At 42.5% G+C, this 16,118-nt stretch overlaps 1 protein-coding gene across 5 annotated transcripts; it reads right to left on the bottom strand.

The window, feature by feature from the left end:
• Positions 1-1,181: 1,181 nt before the first annotated feature.
• Positions 1,182-15,343, bottom strand: CAPN10 (calpain 10). Of its 5 annotated transcripts, none has more exons than XR_004647006.1 (10): positions 15,070-15,343; positions 14,537-14,678; positions 11,571-11,737; positions 9,674-9,957; positions 7,445-7,647; positions 5,610-5,865; positions 4,796-4,995; positions 4,313-4,358; positions 3,268-3,359; positions 1,182-2,026 (listed from the first exon to the last, which is right to left on the bottom strand). XR_004647006.1 is itself a non-coding variant. In XM_034780591.1 (10 exons), the coding sequence occupies exons 1-10, from the start codon at positions 15,326-15,328 to the stop codon at positions 1,997-1,999; spliced, it is 1,470 nt and encodes a 489-aa protein (XP_034636482.1). In that variant the 5' UTR covers positions 15,329-15,343; the 3' UTR covers positions 1,182-1,996. The 5 variants fall into 5 exon arrangements, 4 of the variants coding, with proteins under 4 accessions (XP_034636482.1, XP_034636481.1, XP_034636480.1 ...); XM_034780591.1 differs by lacking the exon at positions 3,268-3,359 and having other exon boundaries at positions 5,610-5,695; positions 5,813-5,865; XM_034780590.1 differs by lacking the exon at positions 3,268-3,359 and having other exon boundaries at positions 4,275-4,358.
• Between the last annotated feature and the right edge of the window lie 775 nt (positions 15,344-16,118).

The raw sequence follows: 16,118 nt of genomic DNA, 5'->3' as shown, positions 1-16,118 counted from the left end.
ATCTTCAGTGTACCCAAGTGCAAGGTAACACCTATTGGAAAGAATTATCTAAACTATTTCTACCCAGTAGAGATACTGATGAACTAGCTGTAGTACTTTAGAAAAGATCTGTGCATTATCATGCAGCGCTCACTACAGACGCCTGCTCAATGTGCTAATAAGATGTTAGACTGTATTACAAATGAGTCAAAAACAGCAGAAAATGAAATGGCATTATATGAATTGGTGATTCAGTCCCACCACTGCTGCACAATTGTCCAGCTACAATAAAGATGTGTTATTTTAACTGAACTTCAGTGCGTACCATTCACTCGTCTGTCTTCACAAAACCTCTCTTCTCTCTTTCAAAGTCCACTTAACATGTGTTTATCCAAAGGCTACCAATGTACTTTGGGTCCCCTTTCCTTTTACTCTCTTTGGGAGGACTATTCGAGTAGTAAAGTTAAGTATACGCACGACTGCAGTACTAGGGCCTCTCACAATCACCGTTCTTTTGAACACCTCTTTGGATTTGGCAATGTGACATGTCACTAGAGTGTAATGGATATTTTTTGTACGCCGCCTTCTCCTGGTTTCCTCATTAAATGTTTACCATCTCTTTACAAGTTGCTTATGCATCTGTTTTATTATATCAATCATGGCATCTTTAGGAACCAACTATTTTTTTCTTAAGAATCCCTCATTTCCTCTTACAACTCCATCTTCTTTTGAGAAGTTAGTGGAACAACATTCTACTACTGGTTACTTTAAGTAACGGCACTGGACTGTTGAGAACTGAAGAAATTAGATCAAATTACCATCATTTCTTAGGGCCACCCCTAGATATAGCACCATTCTATGAAAATTAAGGGTTTGGTGCACTTGGTACTATCTTTTATTGTGTCACCATCCCACTAATCTCCACAAAAATATATAGTCCTCTATTGATTCCACGTCTGAAAAGGTTCTGTTTCCAACTCAGCTCCATGCAGCCTAGTTTTTTCGGTTTCTGAAGTTCAATAGGAAAACGTATAAAAGTCAACGTCAGAGGAGAATCTAGCTCTGCTTTTCAGCTCCCACTTAGCGGAAACCTGGGGACTCCAAAAGATTGCAAAGCTTGCCACAACACAACAAATTAAGCTTAAAGAAACACAAAGAGATTGAAACAATCAATGATATCAACAGAAGACCTTTTAAACTCTTTAACATCACCGTATATTTATTAAAGAAAATACAATATCTAAAAAAACCACACTTGAGTAAGAAATATTTTAACAGGAATTAAGAAAACAACATTCTGGTTACTAGTAACAAAAATACTGTCTTATATGGCGTTTCAAACCAACAGCTTTGCAAAAGTCATTTCTTCCTTTCTTTCCAGGTGTTCACATGGTGTAAGACAAACTCATCTAAACTCATCCTTTCCAAACTTACAGTTTCATGACAAACATTCATTGTAGCAGGGCCATGATAAAGTGCTCTGTAATAAGACTGGCAGTGATCGATATAGATCTGGTCTATCCCTCTTCCAGTGTACTTTGTTGGATCCTAGTCTTTCCTTCCTGAAAAAGAAACTCCAGTTTCTTTCCCCTACACTCCTCCTATCCTCCCCTGGTCTCCTGAGGTTGTTTTGTAAACTTGGATATTCTTCACCAAATGTTCTTTCATGATGTACACATAGATCACATTTTTTTCCTGCTTTAATTTTAAAACTGCAGCTTGAGTTAAAACATGTGCACATATCTTTTGTCCGTATTTTTGAAGAACTGAGGTATAGCATTAAGTCCAGTTGTATGTCGCTGGTAGTAAAACATATGGAGGGGACGAATGCTCATTAGGATGCATGTGGTCAAGGAGGTATCTTTTCAGAGAGGACGTCACCAGGCTGGAAGTCAGTCTGAATGGAAAACCACCGGGCTCAGGGTATTTTCTGGTTACTTCATTTCAAATTGAAAATAGCCAAAGGTCAGGCTTTTCTAGTCTCTCTATTGTTATGATGTTGATGTGAGAATTCAAATTACCTTTTCATCACAGCTGTAAAGGAGACCTGCAAAAAAGAGGCTGAATTGAAGCTATTTCATAGGTTAAAACCTGTAGTTTGTAACATGTTAAGAGTCTCAGGGGGGAAAAGATTGGCAGATATGCCTTAGCTAGACAGAGAAAAGGAAAATTCAGGAATTAAGGCCATGTATCATTACACATTCTCTTCCCGATACACTTAAATAGTCTCAAGGAAGTGATGCAAATCCCATAACTTCAGTACTTTGGAACTAGACTGAACAGAACCCTAGGAATATACAATACAGTATACCACTGGCACTAGCTCTACATCTCTCTCTCAGTGCCATTGTCCACTTGTCCCAGTGCCTGAGACACACAACTACCTGAATGAAAAGCAAGTGGTGAGGCTGGTAGGAAACAGGAAGGCACTGCATAGTCTCATAGTCCTACGTGGACTCGTCACCATTCCTACTCAACCAAACAGCAGCTGTAACCAAAAGTGCTTTAATATTTGGATTAACAGGGAGACTGCACCTTTTTCTTTCAGATGTAGGCCCAGTACAGTAAGTCATATTTCCATCTCCTTCAGGCTAAACTACTGCAGTGTACTCCACCTGGCATAGACCAGGAAAGGCACATAGTTGTTTAAATACACAGCAGCCCACTTTTAGGTTAGGCAAACTAACAAAACCACATCACCAAAGTGGTCTATGCTCTCCACTGGTTCCCCTTCAAAAACCTGAACTGCTTTGAGGTTCTAGTCTTTATAACCTTCACCCAGCTAGGACTTCTTAGACTCAGAGATCACCTCTTTCTGTATCTTAGCTGCAATCAATGAGGAGATTGTGCCTGTCATCTCCAAACTGAAATACTCAGGAAGTTTGAAGCAGGGTATTCTCAGGGGAGTGCCACTGTCACTTTACCCTACCACTGGACAGCAGGGTAGGCCCAAGTCTTACTACCCTTAGGGAATAATGTAAGAATCATCTCTCTAGATAGGCTGTTGTTACTGAAGGATGGGCCTATCAACGTTTGCCCTAGAGACAGGCAAGAACCACATGTAAGAAAGAAATGAATAATGAACAAGAAATGGAAATAATGCTATTATTACTTAGGTGTTACAGCTCCTAGATTCCAAAGGAATGGCCACCATTAGAAATGTACATATACATTTCCATCTCTAATTTCTGGGAAATAAAAGTCCAGTTTTTCGTGTGGTTTTGAGGACAAAGTATAATCACTGGTCACCACAACCTAGAGCAAGAAAATTAGTAAGCCAACTGATACCTGGTGTGGGTGTTTTTTTGTTTGCTTTTTGTTCTGTGTATAATTGGCCTCTTTCCCTCTTGGAGGTTTTATCGGGTTGGTATTTGTCTTGCCTAATAAGTAAACAGTGTTATCAAGAACACTCTCTGATTTAAAATGCAAGTCAGATTTTAATTTTAACACAGTTGCAAAAAATAATATTTTTGGATCTTTTCCCCCCTAAAATAAAAATATCTTAAGTGCCAGGAACTCAGAACTCATGCCCAATCCTGCAACAACATTGTGCACATGTGTAATGGAAAAAAAAAATCAGTGAAATGTTAAACATGTTGCATTTACTTGAACAAAACAGCTCATAGCCCAATGTGAATTATCATTATAGCATATTGTGTGTGCAAGCAAACACAAATGTAGACCTACTAAGGCGTGCAGGGCAATCATCTCCAGGTTTTCCCTCCTCTTTCTTCCTGTATTAGTAGTATTAATTTCTAAATATTGCAGTAGTGCCTAAAGTCCCCAATACAGGTCAGAGCCCATTGAGTGAGGAAAAGGACTGAATATATAAATAAAATGATAAGAGTGATGATGGTGACACAAAGGGAGAAGAATACAGTTAAATATATGTATATATACACACATACATACTTTATTAATATTAATAACTTTTAAAATGCAAACATAAGTGTCAATTATCGCCATAAGCCCATCACAGCAATTAGTTCACCAGCTTCTCACAGGCTTTACAGCAGAGGTGGGTATTGAGGATGGATTTGAAGGACTCAGTTTGGCTTTATAGATCATTTCAGAGAGGGGATTCCATGTGTATGAGGCAGCATAAGAGAAGACAGAGTTCTAGTATAATTGCTACTTTGCAGACTGGGAAAACGAAAAGAGAGGTTTACTGATGTGCCCAAGAACAAACAGTTAGCAATGGAGTGGAATTAGAACTTTCAAATTCCTGTCTCCCAGTCCCTGGTGCAAATGATTAGCTAATGTGTATCTGTTTGTCTCTCTGACTTCCAGTGTACCTCAATCTCAGTGCCACTGAAATTCAAATGCCACCTACTTCTTGCAATATTTGTCCAAGGGTCTCCTGGCTCTGAATGCGTTTCCTATTTGAAAAGAAGAGAAAATTACTTTAGTGCAAAGCATTAGTGGTTTCCTACTGTCTCATCTCCCAGGAAACTCTACCTGTCTCTCTCAAGATCTAACCTCCCTACTTCCTGCAGACCTTAGATCAGAGCCTCACACAGGCCTAACCTACTTCCTGTAGTTCCTCTTTCTGAGGCCCAAGTGTTCATCAGGTTAACACCTGATCCCATTAGTATCACCCCTCAGATGGGGGGCTGGTAATTATGGCACAGATGGAGCCAGCCCTTGTTCCCTTAAAGGGCCAGTCATCCCAGTCACTCTGTGGTAGTGGTACAAAGACATTATAATAAATATGAAAACATTACTATTATAAAGGATTGTGTAGTGTTGTCCTATGCTCTGTTACATGTGAATTTAGAAACAGTGTAAACCCAAACACATACCTATATATTTTTACCTGTCTATTTTGGTTGTTATGACCACCGTGAAATTGCCTTCAGTATTAGGCAAGTACGTTGAAGGTACAATTACATAATTCCCTGCAGAGAGTCGGCACAGTTGGCTCACTTCCTGTGAGTAGCAGTGAGGTACACAGCTAACCAGTGGCTCCAAGTGCAGAAAAGAACAAGTATGTGGTTTCCAACTGCTGTTAGGCACCTGAAGGCATTAAAATAATTTCAGATCTCACACCTTTAAAACAAACCAGTGTGTTCCATAAATAATCCACCCCTCCAAATACACATCCTATTTCATATAACGATCACTGTTTGTTCAGGATCTCTTATCAGTTGACAGGAAAAAAAAAATGTGTTGCGGGAGGGGGGCAGGAGAGATTCATGCCCCATTACCAAGATTGGGTCTTAGTCACCAAACATTCCAAACCGTTTGCATCTGTGCAAAAATGAAAAAAAATCCACTCATTTTAAAGAAGTGTATAATTTAACATAGAGTTAACTAGCTATAGTCTTAGTGTTAAATAAAACCCTTCAAATGTTCAGAAAATGGCTGCTGCATGACTTCTAAACCAGAACATGACAAGGGTTCAGTGAAACCAGAAATGCGGTTGCTATGCTATCCAATCATGCATTGTAATACCATACACTCTACTGTACCTGTGAACTAATACAGCTCAAATGTCTACTTGTATTGTCCCAAATGTAACCATTTATAGGCTGCATTTCCATTCTCCAAGGTAAGAGGCACCTGAATAAGTGATGGATTTAGTTGATTCTTGTAAATGAAACAATCAGATTGACTGGGGTAAATCATACCTGGAAGATATGAAACCCTATTGGAAGACACTTGCTATCTTGACAGTGCTGACGGAGGGTGACTTTCATGCTGTGCTCTTCTGTTCCTGCAGGGACGGAGAGGGGAAAGCAGGGATTGGTATGGAAGGAGTGGAAGTTCCTGCTACCTCCAGCACTTTGGCCGTTTTTCCAGCATCCCTGTAGCTGCACAGTCTCCCATTCACCTGGTGGGAGCTCTTCACAGAGGGTAGCATCAGTGGGTGGCGGTTTTATCTCACTATCAGATGTAAGACAGAAAGGGAAAGTAGTGTACAAAAGGTAAAAGATTTCCATGACTGCAATTCACCATCCTTAGTGCTCAGCTGTCAAAATATCGACAAATACTAGTAATGAAATGTGTGTCAAGAAATGCAAACTCTTGACAGTCAAGCATTCCCATTAACTGTCAATTCAATGCCAATCATTGCCACGTATAAATATAATTAAATGCAAAACCTGAACATTTGTGGAAAAGAGAAAATAAATACCATAAAGTAAAAATTAAGATCTCTACAGCACCTTTAATCTGGCCACATTGCACAATATAAATTTAAAGTATAAGCACATTAAAATATGTATTTAAGAAACAGCAATAGAAAATACAACATGCTGCATTAGTTTATTGATTACATTTCTTTTGAATTTCCTAACATTGATGCATTTAGTTTCTTAACCTTAACGTTCCATGAACTTACATTTTTGCATTTAATTTCCCTAGGGTTCCCCCCACTAAATAGGGCAAGGGGGAAAAAGAAGGAAGGAAATACGAAAACAATGTGGCTCTCAAAGTCCTTCCCCACTACCCACAGAGCTCCAGAAGACATCTACCCTGGATGAAGTGAGCACATCACAGAACTGTGCAACATCCAAGATGTACTGATGCCTGCAGTAATTGTGCAGCAGTAAGATTCTTGTATAAAAACACACCAGACCCTGGATGAAGTATATTCTCCACAATGTACACACAGGGGGTTGGGGTGCAGAAGGGGGTGCGGGCTCTGGGGTGGGGCTGGGGCTGGGGATGAAGGGTTTGGGGTGCAGGAGGGAGTGCCAGGCTGGTGCCAAGGGATTTGAAGTGCGGGAGTGGGCTCAGGGCTGTGGCAGGGGTTTAGGGTACGGGCTCCGGGAGGAAGTTGGGATGCATGAAGGGATTCAGGGTGTGGGCTCCAGCTGGGCGGCGCTTACCACAGGCAGCTCCTGGTTGGCGGCGCAGCGGGGCTAAGGCAGGCTCCCTGCCTACCCTGGCTCCGCACTGCTCCCAGAAGCGGCTGGCATGTCCAGCCCCTAGGCAGAGGGACCAGGCAGCTCAGTGCGGTGCATGCGGCCAGCGCTCACAGGCGCTGACCCCGCAGCTCCTGGCCAATGGGAGCTGCGGAGCCGACAGTGGGAGTGGGGGCAGCATGCAGAGCTTCCCTGATCGCCCCTCCACCTAGGGGCCACAAGGACATGCTGGCGATCTGGCACTCGCAGCTCCAGCCCAGTTGCAGGGGGGCCGCTGAGACTCGGGACTTTCAGCCCATAGCGCAGAGACTTGCTGCAGGCCGGACAAAATGAAGAGGCGGCCCGGAGGTTCCCCACCCCTGTCTATAGGAAGGATTTCAAACATTTCCGAGACCCCATTCAAAGAGCCAGGAGACGTGCACGTTATAGAGCCACACTAATTACCTGAACTCAAAAGATTTAGCACCTTCTTTACGTGTACCTCTCCTAACCATAGTTCAGGTCACAGCAAGCCCTCGTAAAGGGTATAATGCTTTACATAAACTGTCAACAGGGTTTTTGTGGGATTTGCCACTTCTCTTCCTTTGCGAACCTACCTGAGGCAGATTCTCCCCGTTGAGAATACACGAAGCAGAAAGTCGCTCTCTGCATCCTTCAGAAAGGTGCTAGGGACAATAAGGTAATAACCAGGGGCAAGGTCAGAGTGCAGATGTACTTCTCTGTCATAAGAATGACAAATGGTACCTACAACCGGAGGAGCAGAGAGGGTCTTTGGTAGGTTAAACCGCCTCTTCTCCACCTAAAATAGACACATAATGTAGCATAGCATTGTAGGAAAATTGACAAGATTATAGCGAAGTTAAACTGGGTAAATATTCAGTTAAACCCCAAATCCATAGCACCATAAGTGTGTGTTTTGCCATCTGGCAGACCACGTGCATGGTGCAGATATTTCCAAACCTGTCTCGAAGGGTCAGATTCAGGATAGCACTCATGAGGGTGAGCAATTCGGGGTGGAGAAAATGCTTCCCCCTTCTTGTGCCCTTGAGCAGTGCTGGACAGAATTTCACTGGGGACTGTAGTCCCTTTTCTCACACAGCTTCCCTGTGGAAGTTAATGCCAGAAAGGGGGCAAGAAAGGGTGAGGTAAGTACAGGGAAATGGTCCACCATCTCACCCATGCATCAGCCAATGGAGCAGACCACACATATAGCACATTACACCATCTCAAAAGGCCACAGAGCATTGCTCTGGCATATTTATCCTGGGAGTGCCCAGGAAGAATTCTGTCTCAGCTAGAATTGCTCGTAGGGATATCAGTTACAAACCGGCCACATGCAGAACCGATCCAGCATGCTTCAGGGCAGAATTTTGCCCAAAGGAAATACAGAATTCTGATACATTGATGTGCTTTCATTCAGAGTAGATTTACCCAGGAGCCAACATGGTCAGACCATAAACTATGGGAAGCTCTCATTTTCCATGCAAAGTTCAGTGGTGCTGAACCTTGCTCATGTACAACAGCTACTTTTTCAAACAAATACTTTTTGGGGAAATCTCATGTATTCTCAGGGCAGGTTAAGGCTCAGCAACTACCAGAGCACATTTTGTAAAGTGAGCAACTATTATCAAAAAAAGTGAAAACAGTTCGTTTTAATTTGCTCTCTTCAAAACAAAAACAAAACAAACAAACAAAATGAACAGGCTGGAGCAAACCAGGCCCAGACTGAAAACCTGTCTGCCACGTTTCAGCTGAAATGAAACGTTTTCAGTGAAGGGCAAACATTTTAACTCTTACGCTTTGTTATACCTAAAATATTGTGTAACAGAGAGCTGTGGGGAATTAAAGGAGATTAGGAGAAAAATACTGATCATACTTTGAGTTAAAGAGTTTGGCCTGAGCATCAGTAAAATAAGCCTTCATCCACTACTAATTATGTTCTTGTTTACAAAAGTAATTAAGAAGAAAAAAGCTGTTTGAAAATATTTTCATAGTGCAAATTACACTTGGAGGTGAAATTATATTAATGAACCCGGGGCAGATCACTGTGCAACTGGCAAGCATAAAAACCCATTTCTGAAGTTTTTGAACACCTCCATGATAGCCTGAGTATGCAAAACGGAGTTGCACAAAATTGCATATACAAATGAGTAGAATTATTCTCAGTTGTACTAGGCAGTTCTGAAATTAGTTTTCTTCCTATGCACATTGTGTTGCATTCTGGGTACACACATTATTAGACAGAGTTTAAGAAACTAGAAAGAACCCAGAGAAAAGCAACAAAACAAGTAGGGTGGTGAAAGGACTGACTTATGAGAAAAGATTAACAGAGATTTTAAAAGATTAAAACATATATAAGAGGTGATAATTAAGGGAGGAACATAACAGTATACAAACATGTGAAGGGTGTAGACACCAAGGCGAGAGAGGAACCTCTTAGAATAGTACAAGGGGGCTGAACTAAGAGAAAGGAGTCGACATTAAGAAAGGGAAAAATTAGGCAGATTATCAGGAAAAACTTTCTAATACTGCAATGTCCTGACTGGGGGAAAAGTCTCCAAAGAGAAGTAGTGGAAGCTTCACTGCTTGGAAGGTTTAAAAATAAACGGAATAAAGCCCTGGTAGATGTACGATAAGCAACAATCCTTCAATGACCCTGTGAGATGGGGAGGCTCGTCTAATAGGTCTTTTACACCCCCGACTTCTATGAACAATTGACACATGGCATTGCTATAGCAAATGAGGGACTATGTCAGATGCTCCTGTTTTTCTGGAAACTTTTCTTCTTGGCCCAACTAGAAGTTTGAACAGTTACCCCTAATTACCTTCCAGATATGCAGTCCCACAGCCTGGTAATTCTTCCCTTGAATGCCTTCAGTCAGAGATGAACCTTCCTCTGCTAAGCGGGTCAGATTCCGAGTTCTTCCAGCCCAATCAGCGCAGTACTTCCTGGGTTTCTGCAGAAGAGCAATGCACACCTCACTCTGCTCACATATCCTCAGCCAGAACTTGGGGTTAACAGGGAAGCTGTTGTTGTTACGGCAACCACCTGCAGACTGGCCTTTCACCCAGGATCCACAGAGATGCTGAGTATGACTCAGCACTTTCTCTAATAAAGAAAAACAGGTAACGCACATCAGCAATTGGAAACAATTCATTTTTGTGGCTCAGGAGTCTCCAGACTGACAGCATTGCTGTGGCAGTGCCATTTTCAGTGAGCTAACGTTCACAGCCAAGATATCCCAAGCAAGTCAGAGTGGGAAGCTGAGGAACTTTATCCTTAAAGATCATATGCAGAACTATTCCTACAAGTCTGAAACCTCAATTTTGTCTCCCAGTTGGAAGAGATCATTACAGGGCTCCCCAATAAAATTTTCTACAGGAAAGGACTAACCCCCACACCAAGGGGCCAGACGTAGCAAACAATTCTTCAGCCTGAAAAAAAAGGCTTTAAAACTCCTGTGCAATCTCCTTCTTTCCTCCCAGCCGCAACAGACACAGGAAAGGCCTACAGGCTGGGAAGGAAGAGAGTAAAATATTGGTATTTCTGCTTTTAAATATTTTGCATCTGATAATGCAGCAAACGAGGACAATAAAATAACCTAGATAGAGATTGTCTCATTTGCAAACCTGAGCTGATGTTAAGAACTTTACAGCAAGCGTAGGTCGCTACTCCATAGATCATCTTGAGGTGGGATGAAGGTGTAACTGCAACACCTACACCTCTGGGGGGTGTGGAGGAGCAGGAGGAGGAGAACTTACTACACTACTTAGTTTGCTGAATTCAGGTCACATTATCTGTATTCCTCAAAGCACTTAAGCACATGATTTAATACTTTGGTGAATAGGAATTGACGTACGAACGTGTTTACATATTTTGCCAAATCAGGGCCAAAATGCCTTCTACTGGTCTTTCCCTGGAGTAAGCACAGAATCATAGAGATGAAGGGCAGAGGAGAACTTGAGGAGTCATCAAGTCCAGCCTCCTACACTAAGGCAGGATTACGTAAACTTGGCTCAATTCCCAAGGCTTCTGTTCCTCCGGTGCTGTTCAGATGACCTAATTCAGAACCAGATTCTCCCCGTGTGTGCCAGAGTTTGTAGATGGCATCAGCAACTTATCTCCCCAGGCTTCAGCTACTGCACCGTTCTCCACACAACCTAGCTTGACAGCTTACACTTCTGTTTTACCCCTTCGCTGCCTGTGAGCTGGACTCCAGCTATCATTCCCAAACCTCCTGATGCCTAGGCTTCATGGAATAGTGCATGGAGTGTGCACTGTAACCAGAAGGGCTAGAAACATTTTTTTAAATGAAAGTTGAGATTTCGGAGCATAATTCTACAGCAGGGAGTCAGCTCTGCAGTAATCTCCACAGCCTCGAAGTATGTGAGTCCCTGAGCTTTGCATAACCATTGTCACTTGCAACTCTTAAAATTATTGGCAAATAAGGAAGAGGATTTTTCCAGTAAATCAGAGAAATGCAGAGAAAGCAAAAAGTTAATAAGTTTAATTTACTTACCAAGTCAGGGCCAGTTCTGTTCTCCAATCTCACCCAGAGTACGCACTCAGTGCATACTCAATAAAATTTGGAAAAAGAAGTTTTGGAAACCACAAAGGTCTAGTGCTAAACAAGTCTAATTTTGGCCCTTTTTAATTCAAATCAGACTTCCCCATTAAACTAATCTGATTTGTTACGAATAGTCCCTTTGTCCACATCGTACCTGTATAGAGGCTCTGAAGCTGTCCATCTTCAGTGACTGGAAATCCAATGGTAATCTCATCAAACTCCTTGAAAAACTCCTCTTCCTCAACCCAGAATTCTCCTTCCTGGATCTGGGAAAGCAATTCTGAAGCAACTACTGGATCCAATTGGCTCCACCCTTGACCACTGCAAATAAATTCACAAAAGTCAATGTCTAGGCTGTTTGCTTACACTCCCAATAGAGTTCTACAAAAATCTTCTATCAAAAATTGCTTAGAGAAAAAAAAGTAGTTTTTCATTTTACTGTTGAATTCATCCATACATTTCCTCTAGTTATTAATCATTGGGACTGGAAACAGAAATTATAGATAGGCAATCTCTGTGAAGGAAGACCTAGAAACCAGCTAAACCAGAGAGTAAGGGATTATGGAACATGCTCCCAGGTAAAACAGATAACTTATTTACAATGAACACTGAACAATGTGAAAAGTACTTGTACTTTTGTTTATTGTTTGTTAGTTTTTTTTAAATCAGGTTTTAGAATTTGCGCATGATGGAAAGAGGAAGTGGAAAAAAACTCCAAACACAAAAAAGTGGTTCAACAAATAAAATTACCGTAAGTATGTCTGTTTTAGAAGGGTTTTCTGGAGCCACTTACTGAGCCCCTTACATCAGCGACACACCATTTCCATAGAGCAGTAGGGCAAGAACTTTTTAGCATGTTGGCTTCCAAGTTACTACAAGTTGAAGATCTGAGCCACAACTAATTATTTAGGGTCCTACTAATTGCTGGGCACCTTCAATTCCAATTAATTTTACTGAGACTGAAAAACATTCTGCACTTTACAGAACAGGGTACTACAGCTTTAAGTTCTTTGAGGCAAGGAGTGCGTCTTCCTTTATGTGCTAGACACCGCATAAAAGAACACTAATTTTTAAATTAGGCTAACTTTTTTTTAATGCAGTGTTGTTGTAGCTGTGTTGGTCCCAGGACATTAGAGACAAGGTGGGTGAGGTAATATCTTCTACTGGACCAACTTCTATTGATGATAGAGAACCTTTTGAGCTTACATAGAGCTCTTCTTCAGGTCTGGGAAATGTACTCAGACTATCATGGTTAAATACAAGGTGGAACAGATTGTTTAGCATAACTAGTGATGAGCTGCCAAAGTCTTAAGAACCAGTTCCCTACCGGTTCTTCGGCGGCACATCCTTGACTCACTCTGGGTCTTAGGCGGCACTTCGGTGGCGAGCCCATCAGAATCACCGAAGACCCGGAGCGAGTGAAGGACCCTCCGCCGAAGACCCGATAGGGAACCGCCCTGTGAGTACAAGCCCCCTGTCCGTCCGTCCCCATCTGACCCCCACCCACGTCCTGCCCCCCTCAGAACCCGCAACCCATCAACCCCCCCTGCTTCTTGTCCCCTGACCACCCCTCCCCCCGAGACCCCCCAGGACTCCACCCCCTACCCAACCCCCCCAACCCCCCCGTTCGCTGTCCCCTGACCACCACCCCAGAACCTCCACCCCCTCATCCAACCTCTCCTCCCAGCCCCGGCCCGGCCCCCTTACCATGCTGCTCAGGGCAGCGTGTATGGATGCCACGCAGCCCACTAGAGCTCGCAGCCCCACCCCCTTACCATGCCGCTCAAAGCAGCAGGAGCTGCCCAGGAGCAGTCCAGAGCGCTGGCGGCACGGCATGCTGAGGCTCTGCAAGAGGTGGAAAGGCAGGGGAGGGGCCGGGGGAGCCTCCCCAGCTGGGAGCTCAGGCGGGCCGGATGTCACCCGCGGGCCGGTGTAACGACAGAAAAACCTCCCTCTCCCAATTGCTCACCCCTTTAACAACCAGTTCTAAACCGGCTTCTAAATTTAACAACTGGTTCACGCGAATCGGCTCCAGCTCACCACTGAGCATAACTAGTTAATACATATTTCAAGGGACCATTCAAGTGAAGTGGCCTGATAACACACCTTTTCAGCCACAAAAAGAAAAATAAAAAATCTGGGGGAGAGGGGATTAAGTGAATTACAGACAACAACTATTTAAGTCAGTGGTTTTCAACCTGTGGTCTATGTTTAAGGGGTCTACAAAAGGTAGACTATGAAAATAAAATTTCAGATCAAGAAAAGGCATTTTGTTTTTCTGATTAATCAAAAGTATGTAAATATCCCCAGATCAAAACCTGGAAGTGTTGTCATTACCATACAAGTCCACTGTCTAGCACCCTCTCTCATACTGCGTCAAATGTTGTGCTGACCATGTGCAACATGTATAGTTGAATTCTGTTCAGTCAGTTTTCAGTCTAAGATGTCTATGGGAGGAGTCCACAGACCACAGGTTGAATTTCCAAAGGAGTCCGCAACTCCACTCGAAATATTTGTAGGGGTCCACAAATGAAAAAAGGTTGAAAACCACTGATGAAGGTGAAATGAGACAACCACTATGCTCTCAGAAGAACTCATACAGAAATATGATAAAAGACAAGCACCATACCATATCACCTGTGGGTGAACACTTTTCACCAAGTGATCACTCTATATCTGACCTCTCAGTCCTCATCCTCAAAGGAAACCTGCACAATCCCGTCAGAAGATGAGCCTGGGAGCTTAAATTCATACATTTTCTAGATACCAAAAATCACAGATTGATAGCTTATTACAACAATCTATAACCCATTTAAACTCCCCCACCCCCACCAAAAAACATATTTCCTATCAATGTATCATGTATTTGGACATCTGGATTGCCAGACCCAAAGCCTCAAAAAATTAAGACCCACAAGATCCATGATGATGTATGTTGAACTCATAAAAAAGGTTCTATGAAATAAGGCTACCGTACTCTGCAACTCTTCTCTGTTGTAGCCTATTATGAATACTATTCTCTGTAATATACACACACACTTTGTGCTCAACACAATAAATATCTTCATCTTTATGGTAGTACCTTAAAAAGAGTATTCTAAATGAAAACAAGCCACTTACCCTTCCCTCCAGTGTCCTTTCCAACACCGCCTCCCCCAAGGGTTTCGTATCCGTAGCAAGATGATTTCCTTGCCCGAGACTCTGGAGAGATGAAGCATATCTGAGACAATAAAGGCATGAAATTCTCCCAGTTCACTGGCACCTGTACAGGAAAAATAACCATAGTTAGGAAGTAGAAAACTACCCAGCATTCTTTTTCAAGGCAAGAGGAAGTAAGCTCTCCATCCACTGTGAAAAAGATTCACTTTCTACTGAAGAAAGTTGCTACAAGTCCCCTGCTCTGCCTGTGAACACAACGGATGAACATGCAACCCACACTGTACACAGAGACAAATAACTGCCTGGTTTATGTATCTATGATCAGAAGAGTGAAGAGAAATGCTGATCACCAGAATCCCTAGAAACATGCTAGTTAGCTTTGAGTATCCATAGACCAGTGGTGCTGAAGCACTACTTTCCCTTACTTTTTTCCTTTTATGGGAAGAGACAGAGACAGTTGCCATGTTTAAGAATCTCTGGAATGCTCATATTACCTTGCCTGGAGCTGAGGACTGAGCAACTTATCACACATCGTTCCTTCAGGTTCATCAGTCTCCTAAATACCATCTTCTCCAAAACTCTACCAGTCCTCTCTTTTTCCATGCTTCTTCCAGGGTCTTTTAGGGTCCACCTCTCAGCTAGACCTCCAGTCAAGTCAACTAAAGCATCTGCCACTTGCCCTGCCCATAACTGCTCATAAGACCCATGCACCCTACAAAAAAAAACAAACAAACAAAAAAAACAGTGGCACATATTTCAAACTTCACTCCTAAAATGAACATCATTTTGTCTTTATTTTAATCACACATATGTCCCCACTGGGAGCCTGATGTTAGTATGACATAAAAGGTACCGCTGCAGCTGTAGAATATTTAGGCCATCAGACACCTCACGTATTCAACAAAGTATCTAGGTGACTGCTGGTGCCTCTGCTATAATTCTGTGAGGTACCAGAGGACCTTGTCCAGATGGTGATTGGTTTGTATGACAGTTTCATGACAAGTGGACACACACACACCAGTGTAACAGTGTTTTGAGGTGAAGGTTGGGCTCCACCAGGGTTCAGTGCTTAATCTATTACTATTCATGACTGTGATGGACTTCACAAGTAAGAAAATCCAAATGGAAGGTGGTCCAAAGTTGATGTATGGAGACCATATTGCACTAATGGCCGATAGTTTCCTGTTCCTGGACCAAATCTTCTGCACTAACAAATTATGGCCTCAAAAAGACCAAAGAAAAGACTGAAGTAATGTGGGTGATTCACATGGGACCAAAATAGATTAATATTAACATTGAGGGCCAGCAACTAAATCAGGTTTCTGCATTCAAGTACTTTGGTGGCTGGCTAGCAGCAAACAGAGAAGTCAACAGAGAACTGTGCGTGAGACAAAACTTGCAAAGATAGGTGGTGTGATTTATGATAAGCATATGCCCAGACTATTTAAGAGACAACTATACAAAACTTTGGTAAGACCAGCTCTTCTCTACAGATCAGAGAAATGGGTGACCGATGAGAAGCACTTGAGAAGACCTGAAGTCA

The sequence above is a fragment of the Trachemys scripta genome, chromosome 9 (genome assembly GCF_013100865.1).
Source record: "Trachemys scripta elegans isolate TJP31775 chromosome 9, CAS_Tse_1.0, whole genome shotgun sequence".
In the NCBI taxonomy this organism is placed as follows: domain Eukaryota; kingdom Metazoa; phylum Chordata; order Testudines; family Emydidae; genus Trachemys; species Trachemys scripta.
Note: the sequence above shows the minus strand (reverse complement) of the source record. Positions and strands in the feature narration are given on the sequence as shown.